Genomic DNA, 20,485 nt, shown 5'->3' with positions numbered 1-20,485 from the left:
GGACCGAGAAAAATGGCTAGCTTTGGAAGAGGCCTTCACCTAAGGGGTTCCTGCTTATAGACTAAGTAACTAAAATACTAACAACCAAATAAATTAAAAACTAATATCTAACTAACCAAACATACATCCATATAACATATTTGTAGCAGGAAATAAAAGGCTTTTTATTTTATTTTATTTTATTTTATTTATTTATTAGTGCGGTACCCAGATAATATCGATATTTTTTCTGACCAGTTCTTAGGTCCATGTTATTGAAAAATGTTTTGGTTTTCCTTGCCATGGGTATATATAAATAGAAAAAGACGAGCAAAAACACTACTTGACTAAAATAACCCGCGTATGATAGTAGCTTTCTATTAATATTGAAATAAATTGCTCCTTACCAGGTGTAAAAGATGGGTTCAAGTGACCGGTAACGAAGATTTGGCCTATGTGCCTATTGAAAAGCTGCACGAATTAAAATATATTTGTGGGAAACATTTTCGACTCCGAGACTTAATACCACCCGAACCTCCTTCCGGGAGATCAATTGATCATCAGTCAGTCGTGTTGCAGCTTTATATATAGCTGGTCAACCAAATCTTGTCAGTAAAAAAAGGCGCGAAATTCAAATTTTCTATGGGACGATATCCCTTCGCGCATACATTTTTCAAATTTGCCGCCTTTTTCTACTGTCAAGATCTGGTTGACCAAGTATATATATCAAATTTTCAATTATTGCATTTTGGTCTCAAGGGACCGGGACCGGACCTTTGGTTGCAATTATTGAGGTTTTGTATTTATCTAGGTGCCAATTAACCAGGTTTCACTATAAATATTATGTACATATTTTAAAAGATCAAATAAAATGAATTAATTAAAACGAAAACTGTTGTTATCATTTATTACAATCATACTTTTCGTAACTTCTAATTTAAAAAATAGTAGTTGTAAAGTATTGCGAAAGTTTAATAATTAGTCGAAAAGCAACGCATTTTATTTTTTTCAAATTATCGATATCGATAAAAATGTCTAACAGTGTGTGCAGCACATCCCTTTTTGTTGCTCATGTTGGCAGCAGTGCAGTCCACATCTGCTGTCATCAAGCTGTCATAATTTCTGTCCTATTGGTACAGGATTCTAGACTGTTTCATACTACTCAGAATTTCAAGTCAATATATGGAAGTCCCGTCTCTTAAAACGTAGTGATTATATTCTCTTTGATTGGTCATACAACAAGAAAATATCTGTCAACAATTTTTGGCTAGTAGACTCTTATATACTTTTTCTACTCCAGCACTTAAATGTGTCAATTAAATGACTGACAGTGATATCTAAAGCAATGTCATTTGAATGATTCGTCTATAGGCTCATAAGATGACTGCTAGCAGTCATCTTATGAGTATAATACAACTGCTTTATTTTTTTTAAAGATACAAGTTCCGATCATCTTGATTGAAAGAGGTATGTTTTCATTTACAATAATAACTCTTTTTTTTTTAAATAATAACTCAATTTTTTTTAAATAATAACTCTTTTTTTTTAATAATAAACTACTATTATACCGTGTAATAATATTTTTTGTAGGTACGTAATAATGTCTAATGGCAAAATAAAAAACAAAACACAGTTTTTGAGCATCCAAACTCTTTGGTGGTGACGTATGCATAACGGTCAGGTTTGTTAACTTGTCTGTGGTGTTGTACGTCACGCGCTCCGATTGGCGTTTGCCGTCACTGATATTGGGCATTATTTTAAATACTTTTAATTATTTTTAATTAATTTATTACCTACCTATTCGCTACGTGCACGACTGTTACGCAACCTAGCATCCGCAACTCTAGGGGAAAACGTCAATTTTCTACATCTTATAAAACTACTCCAAAACTCAAAAACTACTGAACGGATTTTCACACGATTTACATATCAATAGAGTGATTCGGAAGGTTTAAGTGTATAAATTCTTAAGATTTAGTTTAAAATAGTTGAAATATGACGATGTTGTCGGAAAAAAACACGCTGGCTATAGTTCGTTTTTTTTAGCATTAGAAATAAGGTAAACAATCTTGATGTGCCTTTTAATTGAAAAACACATTTTAAAAATAAGTTACGGTAAATATGTAACAATTATGAATCTAATACGATCTTTTATAGTCTTCTGCTTTCATACATACATACATACATACATCACTGGCTCAGTGACCCAAAGAGGATCTTGGCCTCTGACACAAGAGAGCGCCACTCTGCCCTATTTTGTGCCACTTCGCGCCAGTTGGGTATTCCGAGGGCGGACAGGTCTTTTTGGGTTTCGTCACTCCAGCGGTATCTGGGACGCCCAGACGGACGTTTTCCACCCGGGCGCCCCACATACGCTCTTCTTACAGCACGATCCTCCCCCATCCTCTCCAGGTGACCAAGCCAGCGGAGTCGTGTGGCTTTGATCTCGCCAATTATATTGGGCATCGCAACCAGCTCCTCTAGCTCCCTATTTTTCCTTCGCCTCCAAGTGCCATCTTCCTCTCTGATAGGCCCCAGAATCTTCCGCCAGATTTTCCTCTCCGCCACTAAGAGCTTGCTCTCTTCTTTCTGAGTCAGCGTCCAAGCTTCACACCCATACATCAAAATTGGTCTAATTACAGTCTTGTAGACTCGAATCTTGGTCGGTCTACTGATCAGCTTGGACACTAAGACTCGATGGAGCGCTGCCGAGCATCTTAGGGCGTTTTGGATTCGAATATCTATCTCTTCCTCCCTTCGGTTGGTATCAGTTACTGTGCAACCAAGGTACCTAAAATGATCCACACCTTTGTAGGTGGTTGCTCCGACTACTAGGTCTTCTCTTTTCACTCTGGTGTTCTTGTACCTTTTCATATGGAGACATTCTGTTTTCTGGTGGTTGATTCTGAGACCTATCTTCTCCCCTTCCTGCTCCACAATTCCAGCCATGGCTTTCAGGTCCCTTTTGTTTTGAGCCAATGGTCCCAGGTCATCAGCATAGCCAATGATCTTATGTATGCCGTTCAACTCTACACCCCCATCATACATAAGCAATTTTCGGACGACGTATTCGAGTGCCAAGTTGAACAGCATTGGCGAAAGGGCGTCTCCCTGCTTCAGGCCAGCTGCTTTCATAAGTAATAGTTATTGATTTTTAAAAAGTGTTTTACAATTAAAAGACATGTCAAAATCGCTTACCTTCTTTCAAGTTCTTTCTAATGCTAAAAAAAACGAACTATAGGAGCTTTAATCGAAAACGCTGCCTAATCCGTTTGAGCTATAACAATACAATACAATGTATGGTGGGGTTACAGTGCCTCTCTAGTGTAGTAGTGTCTCTCTTTCATTGGTCTGGCGGCGAAACATTGCAGTAATACTCCCTATTGAAGCAGGTGCCTTATAAGCGGCGTGGTGTGGTAGGTGGTGAGGAACTTCATGCCGTTGCTGGCTGCCAGCACTACCACTGTCACCATCATTGGACAGCCGTACAGAACTAAAAAAAAAACGTTTAATATGTTAATATAGGTACATATATACATTATTAGGGTTCCGTACCTCAAAAGGAAAAAACCGGCCTAGTGCAAGTCGGACTCGCGTTCCAAGGGTTCCGTACAATAAGTCCCACTCACGCTTGACTGCACATTTCTAATAGGTTTTCCTGTCATCTATAGGTAAAGAACCGTTTTTTCCCTTTGAGGTACGGAACCCTTATAGGATCACTTTGTTGTCCGTTCGTCCGTCTGTCCTGTCAAGACCCTTTATATCGGGAACGCGTTGGAGGTATCGAGTTGAAATTAAAACCATATAGGTCCCTTGAAGCTGTGAAAAAATCAAATTTCAAAGTTAACGTAAAAAAGATAGGGCCGTTTATGCCCCAAAAAACGTATTTTTCGGCACTCTCAAGGGAATCAAAATTGATAGGGTACTTCACGTTGACCTAGAACTATGTAATTTGGCAAGTAATATCGTCTTACACTACAATAATAAGGAAAAATCTGAAAACTGTAAATTGGTAAAAAATATAAATAAAGTATTTAATTTTTACTGAACCCTCGGTGGGCGAGTCCGACTCGCAGCTGTTTTTTATAAAGTCATAAATATTTGTTAAATCATTTTTTATTACGTCAATATCCTGGGAGGAAAATGAGGACTACGTTTGTATGGAGAATCGATCGTCCCCTTCCCTCTTAAATCGGTTCAGCGCTTTAATGCGTGCAGAGTGCAGACTAAAATATATAATAATATTTTTCTACTCCCGTACTTTTATTTGTCATTTAAAGGGTCGCGCACACACCTTTAAAACCCTACCTTATAGTTGTCAAGACAAGTCTTTAGTCTATTCCCCAAAAAAGAATTTGTGCATACACCAGTATCTTTTTGGCGATTTTACGATACCTACTTTGTGTAATGACCACTTAAAAAATATTGAATTAAATATAGTGCTGCCAACCTTCTTTGAAATGTCATCTCTGACAAATAAGTGAACCATAGACATGTTTTTTTTTCATTCATTCATTCATTCTTTTCCCGCCCGTACCCTCCATTTTTGCTACTTCTTGAATTAAAAATATTTGCTAAATTTGATTACCTATTAGATTAGACAATAAGTTAATACTTAATCTAGAATAAGTTAGTACATCCTAACCTAGAATTTAGGTATTGTCTGTATTGATATCTTTTTGTACCATCAACCTATCATGTTTTGGTAATAAAGTGATTTCATTTCATTTCAATTCGAACTAGTAGTTTAAGAATTATTGTACGTCAAAGTTACTTATTTTCGACACTGACACACTCACTCACTCACTCACTCACTCACCTACGATCATCACAATTCTAAGGTACTTCTAGTATACCCACAAGCTTCAAATTTTAAACATAAGTAGTTTTCAGCTTATCAAGCCATAGAAAACCCAAAAGTATTGCAATATCAGTCACGTTTTAAAGATCTAAGAACTGCATAAGTAAGTTTGTAATCCCATATAAATATATGATATTACGAAGTTACTGTTGTAGTTCCTACAAATAGTAGGTAAAGTAAAGGTACACTACGATGTACGATGTGAGTATGAATGAAGATATGTTTAGTTATGATATGTGTATACATAGTATGGGTATGAGTACCCGAAAAGAAGGACTGCCTACAAAAAGAGATGAGATCCCATGAAAAACATTACATGTAAAAAGGTGCAAGTCTCGCAATGCTTTTACTACAAAAAAGTTTTGAGATGTAATGTGAAACCAAGTCGGTTATTTTAATCAGTGCCAGGGGGTGTTAAAACCGTATCAATAAGATATCTTTAATTTGTAATACATATAATGACTTGGCAATCCCACATAATGCTTTACTCGTACGTACTCGTAAATATGTGTAATGCTCAAACTGCAATTAGCGCTAGCGTTATGTTCAATTAGAATTATTTTTAATAGGTGACAATGATCCTTTTGTCATTATGCAGCCGTGCGATGGCCAAGTCATTATACGTATTACAAATTAAAGATATCTTATTGATACGGTTTTAACACCCCCTGGCACTGATTAAAATAACCGACTTGGTTTCACTTTACATCTCAAAACTTTTTTGTAGTAAAAGCGTTGTGAGACTTGCACCTTTTTACATGTAATGTTTTTGATGGCATTAACAATTTCCGGCTTCGCCTCAAATTGTTACTCACGCCACTCGCCTTTTTTGACCTCTCTTAAACAACGGTTGCATAAAATAGGTACTATAATCATAGGGTATTTGACTTTATTTAAAATAAATTATTTTACACCATGCATGAAATAAAGCACCAAAAGATTAATATTTATATTTTAAAACCCGTATATGACTATAAAGAGTAGATATTTTGATCGTGACGTCACATGCTAGTGTTTTATATAAATTAAGTAGAAAAATCGTTTTGGCAGTTCGAAAAAAGATTTGGCTTGTAGTCAAATACCTTATTGTATATTGAATAACAAATGTGACATGTGACTTACCAATAAAAGTATTAAGGTGCACAGCGAAACTATACACGAAAACTAATCCATAGTGAAACGCTCTAGTTTCGGCAACGGGATCCGAACCCCACACCAGCATCGGAAGGGTTAATAGAATGCTCACATTGGCTAGTGAGAACGCTTTTAGTAAAGATGAGAAGCGGACTGAAAACAGAAATATAGTCTGTCAAGCTGGATATGTCAGTAACAATGTAAAGCAAACTAAAGTATGGTATCCCTAGGAAACGTACAAAAAGCAGCAATGTACATCGAACAATGTTTAAATGCAAACAAAACGGTTCCACAGATAAGATATAAATGACACGCGATTTTCGAACAATTCAAACGTAGTGTTGCTAACACGCGATTTTTCAAATTTGCCGCCTTTTTCTACTGACAAGATTTGGTTGACCAAGTATAAATAAATAAATCAGCATTGCGATACGGCGAGGAAATGCCGCCAGCATCCTGGGTACAATGTCCCAAGGGCTTATTTTAATACATATAATCTTTAACGTTAAAAACCTCCCCAAAATAAGTTTTTCTTAGCTTGCTTTTATCACCGACTGTATCTTGGTTCCAACAGTTACATTTCAACAATTCTAACAAAACGAGATTAAAAGAGGTGCATAGTTTTATCCCAGAGTTCCTATATATGCCACCAGGCGGTCTAGCATGAGTTGCGTTCTGCGCGAGTCCATACTTGAAGTCGTGCTAGATGTATGGAGTCGCGCGCGAGAACGCAACTCATGCTAGACCGGCAAGAGGCCTAGCACATGATTAGCGCGACATTATCTCTCCCGCGAGTAAGACTACTCTACTACTAATAGGGTCCCGTTTTTACCCTTTGGGTACGGAACCCTACAAAAGTTCCACGGCCGATGCTGCTTCGGTACCTACTCATTAAACATATTTATAATAATTGGGAAAATTCTTGTGATGCAATTGGCATATTTTGTGATCTTTCTAAAGCATTTGATTGTGTGGATGATGGAACGCTCATTTTGAAATTAGAACACTATGGTCTGTCAGAAAATGCCCTAAACTTTATGTCTTCTTACCTTAGCAATAGAACACAAACAGTTGTTGTAAACAAAACCCAGTCTAGTGGAGCTGTAGTCCAATTAAGAGTGCCACAAGGTTCTATTTTGGGTCCATTCCTGTTTTTGTTTTATATAAATGATTTGCCATGTATACCTAGTAGAAAATCTTTGTGAAATAGTTATTTTTGCTGATGACACATCATTACTTTTTAAGGCTGATCGGAAATCTACCGATTACAGTGTAATTAACAGCAGACTCGTTTACTTAACTGGTTTACTATGAATAATTTGCTTCTTAATGCTAAGAAAACCAAATGTATTAGATTTTCTTTGCCGAATGTTAAACCAGTCGATACTAAAATACTTTTGAATAATGAATGCTTAGAGATGGTAGATAAAGCACTGTTTCTTGGTTTAACATTGGACAAAAATCAACAATGGAGTCCTCATATCGGAACACTAGCTAATAAATTAAGTTCGGCCGCTTACGCCGTGAGGAGAATTAGACAATTGACTAAGTTGAAACAGCTCGCCTTGTTTATTATAGTTATTTTCATAGTGTAATGTCATATGGTATTCTGGTTTGGGGCAAAGCAGCTGACATACAGACTATATTTGTCGTACAAAAGAGAGCCATTCGTTCTAGATATAACTTAAGAGCGCGTGAATCATTAAGATAACTTTTCAAAGAAATTAATATTTTAACTGTAGCTTCCCAATACATATATGATAGTATTATTTATGTTATTAAGAATCTAGACTCCTTTACTAAGAATTCTGATGTCCATAACTTTAACACTAGAAATAAAAATAAGCTTGCTATCAGAAAGTTTTGTGTCCGTAAAGTACAAAAGTCATTCGTTGGGCAATGCATTCATTTTTAGGGTTCCGTAGCCAAATGGCAAAAAACGGAACCCTTATAGATTCGTCATGTCTGTCTGTCTGTCCGTCTGTCCGTCTGTCCGTCTGTCTGTCCGTCCGTATGTCACAGCCACTTTTCTCCGAAACTATAAGAACTATACTGTTGAAACTTGGTAAGTAGATGTATTCTGTGAACCGCATTAAGATTTTCACACAAAAGTAGAAAAAAAACAATAAATTTTTGGGGTTCCCCATACTTCGAACTGAAACTCAAAAATTTTTTTTTCATCAAACCCATACGTGTGGGGTATCTATGGATAGGTCTTCAAAAATGATATTGAGGTTTCTAATATAATTTTTTTCTAAACTGAATAGTTTGCGCGAGAGACACTTCCAAAGTGGTAAAATGTGTCCCCCCCCCCCCCCTGTAACTTCTAAAATAAGAGAATGATAAAACTAAAAAAAATATATGATGTACATTACCATGTAAACTTCCACCGAAAATTGGTTTGAACGAGATCTAGTAAGTAGTTTTTTTTTTATACGTCATAAATCGCCTAAATACGGAACCCTTCATGGGCGAGTCCGACTCGCACTTGGCCGCTTTTTATAACAAGTTACCTGAGGATGCTTTAAGATTACCCTTTCCAGCTCTTAAGAATTACTTTAAAAAGTCATTGATGTTGAAGGCTTATTACAGAGTCGAGGACTACTTGACAGACAAACATGCATGGTCCAAACCAGAAACTAATAAAAAAAAGCGGCCAAGTGCGAGTCGGACTCGCCCATGAAGGGTTCCGTATTTAGGCGATTTATGACGTATTAATCGGTGGAAGTTTACATGGTAATGTACATCATATATTTTTTTTAGTTTTATCATTCTGTTATTTTAGAAGTTACAGGGGGGGGGACACATTTTACCACTTTGGAAGTCTCTCGCGCAAACTATTCAGTTTAGAAAAAAATGATATTAGAAACCTCAATATCATTTTTGAAGACCTTTCCATAGATACCCCACACGTATGGGTTTGATGAAAAAAAAAATTTTGAGTTTCAGTTCGAAGTATGGGGAACCCCAAAAATTTATTGTTTTTTTTTCTATTTTTGTGTGAAAATCTTAATGCGGTTCACAGAATACATCTACTTACCAAGTTTCAACAGTATAGTTCTTATAGTTTCGGAGAAAAGTGACTGTGACATACGGACGGACAGACGGACAGACAGACAGACATGACGAATCTATAAGGGTTCCGTTTTTTGCCATTTGGCTACGGAACCCTAACTAGTAGCAATTAAAAACATTGTGTTATGTATAGAGTTAAAGGTGACACAGCTCAGGTAAGAAAGCACATCAAATATTTTATGTTGGTAATTAGAATAGAATAGAATAGAATAAAATTTATTCAGGACGCTTATACAACAATTCATAACAATCAATCGGATTTATATAATGTGTTTTCTCATTTCTTTTAATAACTTTGTTTTCTTTTCCTTTTGTAAGAATTTGATGTTTTCTGAAAGAGCTACGTATTTGTATGATTCCATGTACATATGTATATTTTTTTAAATCAAATTTCTATTACACCTTATGTGTATTGCATGAATTCTATAGTACTTAATTTAAATTGTATTTTTTTTCCTTATTTTCTCGTAATGCATGATTGTTAATTATAAGATGTCATTTTTTGAAGTGAAAACTTTAACGGCGCTGGGCACTTTTTGTGGTGGGGAAAAAATGATAAACTCGAGACAGCGTAAGGCGATCACGTGACCGTAAGGTTTAGATGGCCACTCATTTAGATGGCATTTAACCCATTCAGGGCCAGCGACTCAGCGTATGGGTCATGCTCAAACAGTTACGCAGGGCCAGTGACTCACATGTGAGTCCTGAATAAATTCTGATTTAAACTTAAACGAAACGTAATTTGATGTAATAACGTAAGTAACATATAAGCTAACAATCATTTCTTTAAGGCATATTAGGATAAAAATTATAAACACGTTTTTTTTAATGAAAACAGGGTCTCGAATATTCAAGTTTGGTTTACTATCAGTGCAATATAGTAAATATACTGAAATTCTAGATACATAATGCGATGCAAGCAAACAGAAAAATCTATATTGAAAAAATACAAAATATATATATATTTCAGAAGTTATTGACAGGGCTCAAGGTATGGGTCACCGTGGCCTGGCGCTACTTGTAAAAACTGCTAATGTTTCCGTAGCAGGCTAAAATAAACTTTATTGGCTGGTTTTAAAACTTATTTCATGTTGAAGCTGTTTGATATTGTACCATTTTACAACTGATTACTGTTTGGATGATGGTAAGCAACAATTTGTAGGAACCAAGCCGTAGTATAATAATATTTTGTTTTGTATGAGGGGTAAGGCAACGAGGATTTTTTCCCACTGTACTTTTATGTCATAATATTTGGTGATCGTTGTATTGTATCTTAGGCAATTACCTACTAACAATGATGTTAAAGTTAATTTTTTTTCGTTTCAATATAGAACAAGGCGGTTGAAACAGTCACCACTAACTAATATGTATTGTATAACAAATAGTTTGTGACAAATATTTACAAGTTTTTTCAAACATCGTGGTTTCTACGGCAGATTAGAAAGTAAGTACTATAATACATTTTAAGTTCTCTATTGTTACTAATATAATGGCGTTTACCAAAACAAAGATAATGACCGACCAGGTGTAAGCGTATCGGACACACTTGGACAATAAACAAGGAATGCATCCGAACGGCGGCGGCGGTATTATCTTTCATGTGGTATTTGTCACAAGAGTTCAAGATGTGATTCATCCCATCCCCCCAAAGATTTGCCCCAAAAAACAACAACAAAAAACACGGCAAGTTAAATAGAATCAGACTAAGCTAAGTTGGCAGCAATTTTGATAGCACAGGCTGAGTACCTAAAGTGTAATTTAAATGTCATACTTATATGAAATTATGACGTTTAAATTAACACTTGCACAGGCTGGGCTATAAAATTTGCTACCAACTTAGCTTGGTCAGACATTAAACGCTTGTAGAAAGTAAAAATATTCAAACAACACAGTACAAACTGCAATAATTAGTTTCTTTTTTGATAGGCACAGAAAATCGGTGGTTAGTAAAAATGTTGCATAATGCAGTCCAATTGGCCGGCTTCATAAGCGGCGATTTATTTACCGTTCGCGCCAGGCTCGAGACCCATAAGCTGAGTCATGCGTTTTAGCTAAAAACAATTTGTATGGTGGCCTGGCGTATTGTGTACGCTCGGCGGTTCGTGGCCAAAGAAAAACTCAATGACATGGAAACATGGAAAAGGTTCTAATCTTGTACGGGCTGAAATACGAGGATCTCACAGTTACATTATAACTTTATATCACTCAAATATAATTCAATAAAGCTACATCTTGATGAAATCGCTAATAAAAGTGAACTCTAGTACTGGTAAATAAAACTCAAAATATCATGACCAAATATATTTAGATGCGAGGTCTGCAAGGTAACTTTAAAATTTCTATTCGAATTTTAAACAATGAACGCTACAAATTTAAGCTCACTGGCCAGCAATTTCGGAATTAAAGTTTTTCAATAGAAAGGAGGATGGGTCAATTATACATAGTGCTGCAGACATTTTGGACTAGTCATTGAGTTTTCACTTCTGTCGGCACTCCCGGAGTGCAACCCGTTGTTGTTTTTTTTTTAAGATGTGTCCCGCCGAGTTTGTTGCCGGTCCCATATTGGGATACCCTCCTCCAATTGAGGGGGGATTTATATCTTCTCGAGGCAGAGGTGTAGGGCTGGAGCCGGTGTCGCTTTATTTGACGTTCATAAGCGCATTATAATTATGCCTACTTGAATATACTAACCTTTTATCTTTTAAAGCTTGAATTAAAAATCTTACCATCATTCTGCGTAATGAAAGGCTTTATCATTTTCATGGCGAAGTGCATTGTCAGTATGAACGCTGTCACACCTGAAATAATAATAAATAATATACCTAAATATAAATGTCATATAAGAATAAAATATCTGAAATAGAAAGAAAGCAAAATAGAAAGAAAGAAAGAAAGAAAGAAACATATAAATAAATAAGTAAATATTAAAGAATTGCTCGTTTAATACTACAGGTATTAAATAGGTAAATATTATAGGATTTTCTTACACAGATTGACTAAGCCCCACAGTAAGCTCAAGAAAGCTTGTTGTGGGTACACATCAGACAACGATATATACATATAATATACACGTACATAAATACATAGAAACCGGCCAAGCGCGAGTCGGACTCGCGCACGGAAGGTTCCGTACCATCAACAAAAAATAGAGCAAAACAAGGAAAAAACGGTCACCCATCCAAGTACTGACCCCGCCCGACGTTGCTTAACTTCGGTCAAAAATCACGTTTGTTGTATGGGAGCCCCACTTAAATCTTTATTTTATTCTGTTTTTAGTATTTGTTGTTATAGCGGCAACAGAAATATATCATCTGTGAAAATTTCAACTGTCTAGCTATCACGGTTCGTGAGATACAGCCTGGTGACAGACGGACGGACGGACGGACGGACGGACGGACGGACAGCGGAGTCTTAGTAATAGGGTCCCGTTTTTACCCTTTGGGTACGGAACCCTAAAAACGACCAAGACCACCTAAGACTCAGGAACAAATATCTATGCTCATCACACAAATAAATGCCCTTACCGCGATTCGAACCCAGGACCACGGCTTCACAGGCACCCAGTTACCCATTACACCCATTAGGCCAGACCAGTCGTCGAAATACACAAACATAGATGCTTATTGCTTAGGACCACATACGAAATTTAAGGTGCATTGGGGTAATTACGACAGGTTTATTGGCTGTGTGCCAAGTGTGTGGTGGCGAAATGAGAAATTTTGTAGCACTGCCTTTCGGTCTGTAGGTTTTTCCAGCCAAGAACAGTTGGGCTAGTTTTCTTTTTAAATGAAAATGAAAATGAAAATATATTTATTTAAGATAAGTAGGTACAATACACTTAAGTAATCTATATTTACAGACTTATTCGCTAATTTATTATGTAAGGAACTTATCTTAACGTGCGATGCAAATTCGGTATCGGTGGTCCCCGCACTAGGCAAGCCTGTGTCGCGGAGGCCAGTACTCGGTGTGGTACAGATAAGGTAAGGTCGGTTGACACAACAGTCAAGTAATCGTCGGTATGTTTCAGCCACTGACAATCCAACCTCTAGACTGAGCTTAGGCCAATTCTTTCATGAAACCGATGCTGCCAAAAATACGGGGGTGCGGGGGGACGAGGTGAGCGAGTCCCGTGCCGTGATTGGTCCGTTCAAAGACACGGACCAATCACGGCACGGGATTGACTCGAAGATGGAGTAACGCTACCGTATGTGTGGCAGAGGGGGTAGCGCGACTATGCTATGTCTAGAGGTTGGATTGTCTGTGGTTTCAGCAAACGTACCAGCAAATGTAGAAATGAACTGTATGTAGAAGTGTTTCTCCCATATGAACAGGTCTCGCTCGTCTCGCTCCTCTGGCTGCCAACCGCTGCATTGCCGCTGCCACCATTGCGGTGCTTCCCATCGAAGGGATGAAGGTCTGAAACATTAGTATAGGTATTTTAAGGCTTCTCAGGGTTCCGTACCCAAAGGGTAAAAAATGGGAACCTATTACTAAGACTCCGCTGTCCGTCTGTTCGTCCGTCTGTCTGTCACCAGGCTGTAACTCATGAACCGTGATAGCTAGCACGTGACAGTTGAAATTTTCACAGATGATGTACATATTTCTGTTGCCCCTATACCTAACAACAATAACTAAAAATAGGTAAATTAAATATTTAAGTGGGGCTCCCATACAACAAACGTGATTGTTTTGCCGTTTTTTGCGTAATGGTACGGAACCCTTCGTGTGCGAGTCCAATTTGCACTTTATTAAATTATACAACGGGACTTAATCGCGTATCTAAATTTTAAGATTTACCTCCGACGTTTCGAGGACGGCGTTGTCCCCGTGGTCTTCTCCGAGACCACGCCGTCCTCGAAACGTCGGAGGTAAATCTTAAAACTTAGATACGCGATTAAGTCCCGTTGTATAATTTAATAATGTGTAAAAATCGTGAAAGTTTAAATCAGTGCAACTTGCACTTGTTTGTATTATTAGTCAAAGTAAACTATTTTACCACAAAACCTTAAAAGGAGTCACCAAACTTCAAAACACGGCATGTGGCTTTGCAAGTCCATATCATAGGTCACGTATATCTAATGCGCAGAATTAATATTACTAGTGTATGAGAGGGGTCGTCCATATATTACCTTACGCAAAATTTCGACTTTTTACAGCTGTCATCATACCCAGGCTTGGATGATACAACTAAACGGAGTAGCCATTAACAGGCTTTCCCCTCTGTCGAAAATAGGCGGCCAACGGTCATACACAATGTATGGACTGACGTTTATCTGACATAGCTATTTTTACGTTACGCATACATTTGACGTTCCCCTCCCCCGCAAAAATCGGCAGACTGTTTTGTACAGAAAATTACAGACATGGCGTCTCCGTTTGATTATATCCTCCAAGTACCCAGGATATGTTAGGGTCCCGTTTTTAGGGTTCCGTAGCCAAATGGCAAAAAACGGAACCCTTATAGATTCGTCATGTCTGTCTGTCTGTCCGTCTGTCTGTCCGTCTGTCTGTCCGTCCGTATGTCACAGCCACTTTTCTCCGAAACTATAAGAACTATACTGTTGAAACTTGGTAAGTAGATGTATTCTGTGAACCGCATTAAGATTTTCACACACAAATAGAAAAAAAACAATAAATTTTTGGGGTTCCCCATACTTCGAACTGAAACTCAAAAATGTTTTTTTCATCAAACCCATACGTGTGGGGTATCTATGGATAGGTCTTCAAAAATGATATTGAGGTTTCTAATATCATTTTTTTCTAAACTGAATAGTTTGCGCGAGAGACACTTCCAAAGTGGTAAAATGTGTCCCCCCCCCCCCTGTAACTTCTAAAATAAGAGAATGATAAAACTAAAAAAAATATATGATGTACATTACCATGTAAACTTCCACCGAAAATTGGTTTGAACGAGATCTAGTAAGTAGTTTTTTTTTATACGTCATAAATCGCCTAAATACGGAACCCTTCATGGGCGAGTCCGACTCGCACTTGGCCGCTTTTTTACCCTTTGGGTACGAAACCCTAAAAAGTGATCCTATAAATCTTCCGTTTTTTCTTTTTGAGGTACGGAATCCTAATACTACTAGAAATATAATTTTATAATACTTACAAGTGTGTTATATTCAATGTGGTATTATTAGTATCTATGCCGCAGGTGGTGTTAACCACAATATTGAACAAACTGTCGCTCCGCCACAGTCCGTACGTTTCTATCATTATTAGGATTATTAATAGCTTCCAATATGCCTGGAAGTATGGAAATAATTGTATTAGAAATATTGTATATGTTTATGATCCACATAAACCCAACGACTGGTCTGGCCTAGTGGGTAGTGACCCTGCCTGTGAAGCCGATGGCAGGGCTCGGAACCGGTATTGAAAAACCTACTAATATCGTTCCAAAACCGTTATATTATTCGTTCATTAAAAAACCGGTTAATTGATGGAAGGCGAACTAAAAAATTACGTTCTCTCTCCTAATGGTAAGAAGAGGGAATGGAATTTTATGGTTCGCAAGGAACGATATAATACCGGTTACCCTTGGCTTTCGGAGACTCGGTTAAACTCGTTGACATACGTGAAAGAGATAGGAATAATTATTCTTTCTATCTCGCTTCGATATTTTCAATTTAACCAGCTAATTCCGTTCCACAAAAACGGAAGGCGAATGAATTTGACATAATTCAGTATCTCAATAGAACAGTTCTTTAACCGGTAACCGCAAACGGAAACGAAATCCTTTTCGTTCCCGGGTGAATGAACGTAACCGGTTTGAAAAATAAAACGGTTTCCGAACCCTGGCCCATGGTCCTGGGTTTGAACCCCGGTAAAGGCATTTAGACGGTAAACGACTGAATCATCTGAGATTTGCTGATGATATTATACTACTAGAGGAAGACCCTATGAAACTACAAGGCATGGTACAAACCCTGGCAACCAAAAGCAAGGAAGTGGGCCTTGAATTAAATGCGAGTAAGACAAAAATGATGACTAACACAAAAATCGTCGATATAACAATGAATGGCACCAGTTTCGAATATGTAAGCGAATATGTTTACTTGGGACAAATAATCTCTGTGGAGAATATGATGTCCAAGGAAATAAATAAAAGAATAGCCAGCGGGTGGAAAAAGTATTGGTCACTTAAAGAAATTATGAAGAGCAAAGATTTGAGCATCAACATCAAAAAGAAAACATTCAACACCTGCATTCTACCTTGCCTAACGTATGGCTGTGAGACCTGGTCTCTTACCGAAAACCATCGCGTGACACTTGCAAGGTGTCAATGGGCAATGGAGCGTAGTATGTTAGGGATCAAACTATCAGATAAGATCAGAAACTCAGAAATAAGAAAGAAAACAAAGATTACCGACATACTTGCTCGCATTGACCATCTAAAGTGGGGATGGACAGGCCACATGCTACGCTGCCCAATAGAAAAATGGAGCAAACAGGTTACTCTATGGTACCCCAGAGGCTGTACTAGAAAGCAAGCACATCCATTCACAAGATGGAAAGACGACATCCGTCTGACTCTAGGGCCATACTGGATGAGGGTTGCTGCAGACAGATCCCAATGGAGACAGTTGGAGGAGGCCTATGCCTTACGGCACACCGAACTAAGAGATAAATTATAAAAAAAAAATTGTATATTCAATTATAACTTGATATCGTTCGGAATAAATGGCTATATTATTATTCTCTTTATTTGTCTTTAAGCTTAAGTTAGGTTATTTTATAATATGGATATAAAAATAAAATATAAAAACACTTACAAAAACAATACAAAATACATCATACATATTATAAAATACCTAACCTAGGGTGCCGCCAGCAGCGGGGCAAGGCCCAAGCTGCCGGTGGTCAGGGCTGCAGAGAGAGGAACCGGCGCACTATCCGCGGTGTCCAAGATCACTGCCTTCTGCATCTGACCCTTGATCCAACCACCTAGCGAGAGTCTCTCAAGATGTTGGTCGAGACTCTTCGCTATTAGACTGTTCGCTGAAACAACTATCGGGACAATGATTGTCGAATCAACATCCCACATGGCGGTTATCTCGTGAGCCAAGTCTAGGTACTTACTGGACTTGTCCTTCTCGGCTTTCACGAGATTCTCATCATGGGGAATGGTGATGTCAACGAGCACGGCCCGGCGTTGCGCTCGATCTATTATCACAATGTCAGGCTTATTGGCTACAATAGTCCTGTCTATTATTATTATTATTATAAGGGCATTTATTTGTGTGATGAGCACAAACAAATATACACCCATGACTCAGGAACAAATATTCATGTTCATTACACAAATAAATGCCCTTACCAGGATTCGAACCCAGGACCATTGGCTTAACAGGCAGGGTAGTGACCCACTAGGCCAGACCGGTTGTCAAACACTGCAAATAGTCAGTTTGCCACAAATACTTAAGTATAAAATATTAAATACACTATGTTACCTTAAACTCTGTGTTGTACAGTACATGTCTCTGAGCTTCCTTCGATACCAGCACTAGATCAATCATAACAATCACCGGATCATATTCAACATATTTGTCTACGATTCCATTGCATTTAACCTGAAAAAACAAAACACAAACTTTATCACAAAAAAAGCTTAAAACTTAACTACTATAAGTAAAGGAGTTTTGAATATTCGCATTTGTGTTTATTATTCCAACAAACTGCTACAGTTTTGCCATTTGTGAAAAAAAATTAAAATTAAAAAAATACGTGTTTGATGCAGTTGAGATTGAGGCATTGGTCTTCAGAGAAAGGCTTGGATAGAAATATCACAGAAACTTATTGGTGTGTCTGGTGACCTCTGGGTTCTTTGCCCAGAGACTAAGCTTAGCCCTGCAAAGAGGTACTGCGGCCAGTGTCTTGGGAACAATGCCTCGTTCAACACTAAATAGGGTTACGTTAGGCGTTGATTAGATTACTAAAGTTACCTATTTAGATGTTTTTGTGTTAGATTTTAGTTCGTATGTAAGGATTTTATGTTTAGTAGCGGTGTGATCTTATCAGATCATTATAACGTTTAAACAAACTGTATTTTTCCGTTTTCTTAAGCTATTAGTGATGGTACATAGCCGAAAACATTGAGATAACTTACGCATTTGGTCAGCTTCAAAACAGACGGCCCGTAAGTTTTGTACAAGGCCGCAGAAGCCTCTCCACAATTAACGCATTTATATGGTTTATTCTCGGCCATTTTGAAGTACTCATTCAGTTTAATTTAAGATAAATTATTATCAGTTTATGCAATTCGAGATCGCTCCACAATTTTTATTTCACAGTTTTGACCATGTTTTGACTTCTGACAGTTCTGACAGACACAATAACCGATAAATGTTCGAAAACCACAATTCAACAGTTAGTACAGTTTTTTTCCATTAAATTTATTAAAGCTGAGCTGAAAATGACATATATTTTCATTTATTATACTAATTGTAAATTTGTAGCTTTTAATCACATTGTTTTTTTTAACAACAAGGTATATAATAAAATAAAGTCCGTCAACCAAATCTTGTCAGTAGTAAAAGGCGGCAAATTTGAAAAATCGCGGGTTAGCAACACTGTGTTCAAATAATTCCAAAACGCGTGTCATCTGTGTTTTATCTGTGGAATGTGGACCGTGAATGACAGCCGTCACCTTATTTGTTTTCATTTGGTTTTCATTCTGAATCGTTTCTGTTTCAAGAGATATTTCTGCTGACACCATTAAATACCAATACATTAAATAAGAATAAGCAAAGCTAAGGGGCCTACAATGTACAATCATGCTCGTTGATGGTAAACATTACTAAAAATTGAGGTTATGACTTGTCTTCGAAAGAGTTCTTCCAATACTTGTATTGGAAGAACTCTTTCGAACTTTTAAGATTATGTGCAGTTTTTTTGTTTTAGGGTTAAAAGGCATAAATAAAATTAAAACGTATGCCTAAATCTATCCAACAAGACCATAAATTGTGTCCTGGAAACCGTCCATAGGCCCACATGTCTAATATTTTCAGCAATCAGTTGTGACTATTTACAAAGGTAAACCTTTTAAACAGTATTAAGAGCCTTGATTACCTATATCGCCGTTCTTTCGCAATATCTACCTAATCCATACATGTTTGTTGCAGAATTAAATCTTGCCCAATATAAGGCGTTCGTAGTAGGTAGTATCTTTTCAGACAATACTTACCTATGGCGGTTTATGTACGTGTACAACGCAACCAAGTCGAAAAGTGACCCTTATCTTATTTACCTTTAAATTAAATAAACACCCAAATATCAGTTGTTTTATTTTTAATATGTATATTGTACAATATATACCAATCAAAAAAATTACACAGGTATGTCATATTCATCCAGAACAGTACACTAATTTACATTAACAAGTGGCATATTATATTGTAAATAACAAATATATGCACTATCTAATTATCTGCATTTTGATATGATTTTATTTTAGTAAACTTAGAAGACATAGATAGGGAACAAAGAGAATATAAGCACTACAATAGGGAGTTGTTTTTGATATCTTCAAATTTGTTCATCATTTTGATTAACATTGTTTTATCATCGCTTTTAAATTGTCCGTCCATGTTTCAATTTTTTTCAATAAACCGCGAGTGACAATTTGAATTGACGTACGCAGGGCGCGCTCAGCGGAAAAAAAAACTGTTGGTTCGATGTACATTGCTGCTTTTCTTAGCGCAATACTGCTCTTTGAGTGTTGCCCTACTTTAGTTTGCTTTACATTGCTACTGACAAGATTTGGTTGACGGACTATATTATCTGAAGTAATGACAATAGCAAACAAAGCAAGGATTCGAAACGTGCTTTGTCATTTTCAAGTTGACATCCCGTCTTGCGTTTGGATTCTGCATCGAGCGTTGATACTCTAAGTTTCTTCGCTCTTGTCGTAAAAAAATTGCGAATCGCATTCAAGTTTCGCGTTCACAGTTTTATAATATGACATAAAAGAGTAGAAATTAAAAAGTGGCAGCACCGTAGTGTCGTCCCGGTTTTCTTAGATTGATTTGAAAGGGACGACACTACAGTATTGCCGCTTTTTAATTTCTTCTCTTTTTTGCCAGACTGTACGTGTGGAAGGTTCTTAAGATACCAGGGGCCCGTTTCTCAAAAGCTTCTAACTTGTAATACAAGTGGAAGTCCCTTTCTAATAAAAGCTGTCAAAAGTGACATCCGCTTGTATTACAATTTGAGAAACGGGCCCCAGCACGGTGGTCTGGCTAGTATTCATAATTCAAAAAAATGCAGGTTTCATTTTCAAATATAGAATGCCGTCATGTCATTGGCCCATAAATGTACTATAATTAACTATAAATAGATCCCGCATAACTATTTGTTTTCATTCCTTAAGGAAACTCTAAAGTGAACACAACTTTCGTTTGCACGCACACCCTTATCAGTGACTCATTA

At 37.2% G+C, this 20,485-nt stretch overlaps 1 protein-coding gene across 1 annotated transcript; it reads right to left on the bottom strand.

Annotated features, from left to right (window-relative positions):
• Window positions 1-3,359: 3,359 nt before the first annotated feature.
• LOC134662729 (protein ARV1) lies at window positions 3,360-18,296 on the bottom strand. The gene is made up of 7 exons (XM_063519000.1): window positions 18,165-18,296; window positions 17,509-17,628; window positions 15,165-15,301; window positions 13,332-13,468; window positions 11,776-11,847; window positions 5,963-6,127; window positions 3,360-3,472 (listed from the first exon to the last, which is right to left on the bottom strand). Exons 1-7 carry the CDS (start codon window positions 18,261-18,263, stop codon window positions 3,360-3,362), a joined length of 843 nt encoding a protein of 280 aa, XP_063375070.1. The 5' UTR covers window positions 18,264-18,296.
• Window positions 18,297-20,485: the final 2,189 nt, after the last annotated feature.

This window comes from Cydia amplana, chromosome 3, assembly GCF_948474715.1.
Source record: "Cydia amplana chromosome 3, ilCydAmpl1.1, whole genome shotgun sequence".
Classification (NCBI taxonomy): domain Eukaryota; kingdom Metazoa; phylum Arthropoda; class Insecta; order Lepidoptera; family Tortricidae; genus Cydia; species Cydia amplana.
The sequence above is the reverse complement of the archived record's forward strand: the minus strand, read 5'-3'. Positions and strand labels throughout refer to the sequence as shown.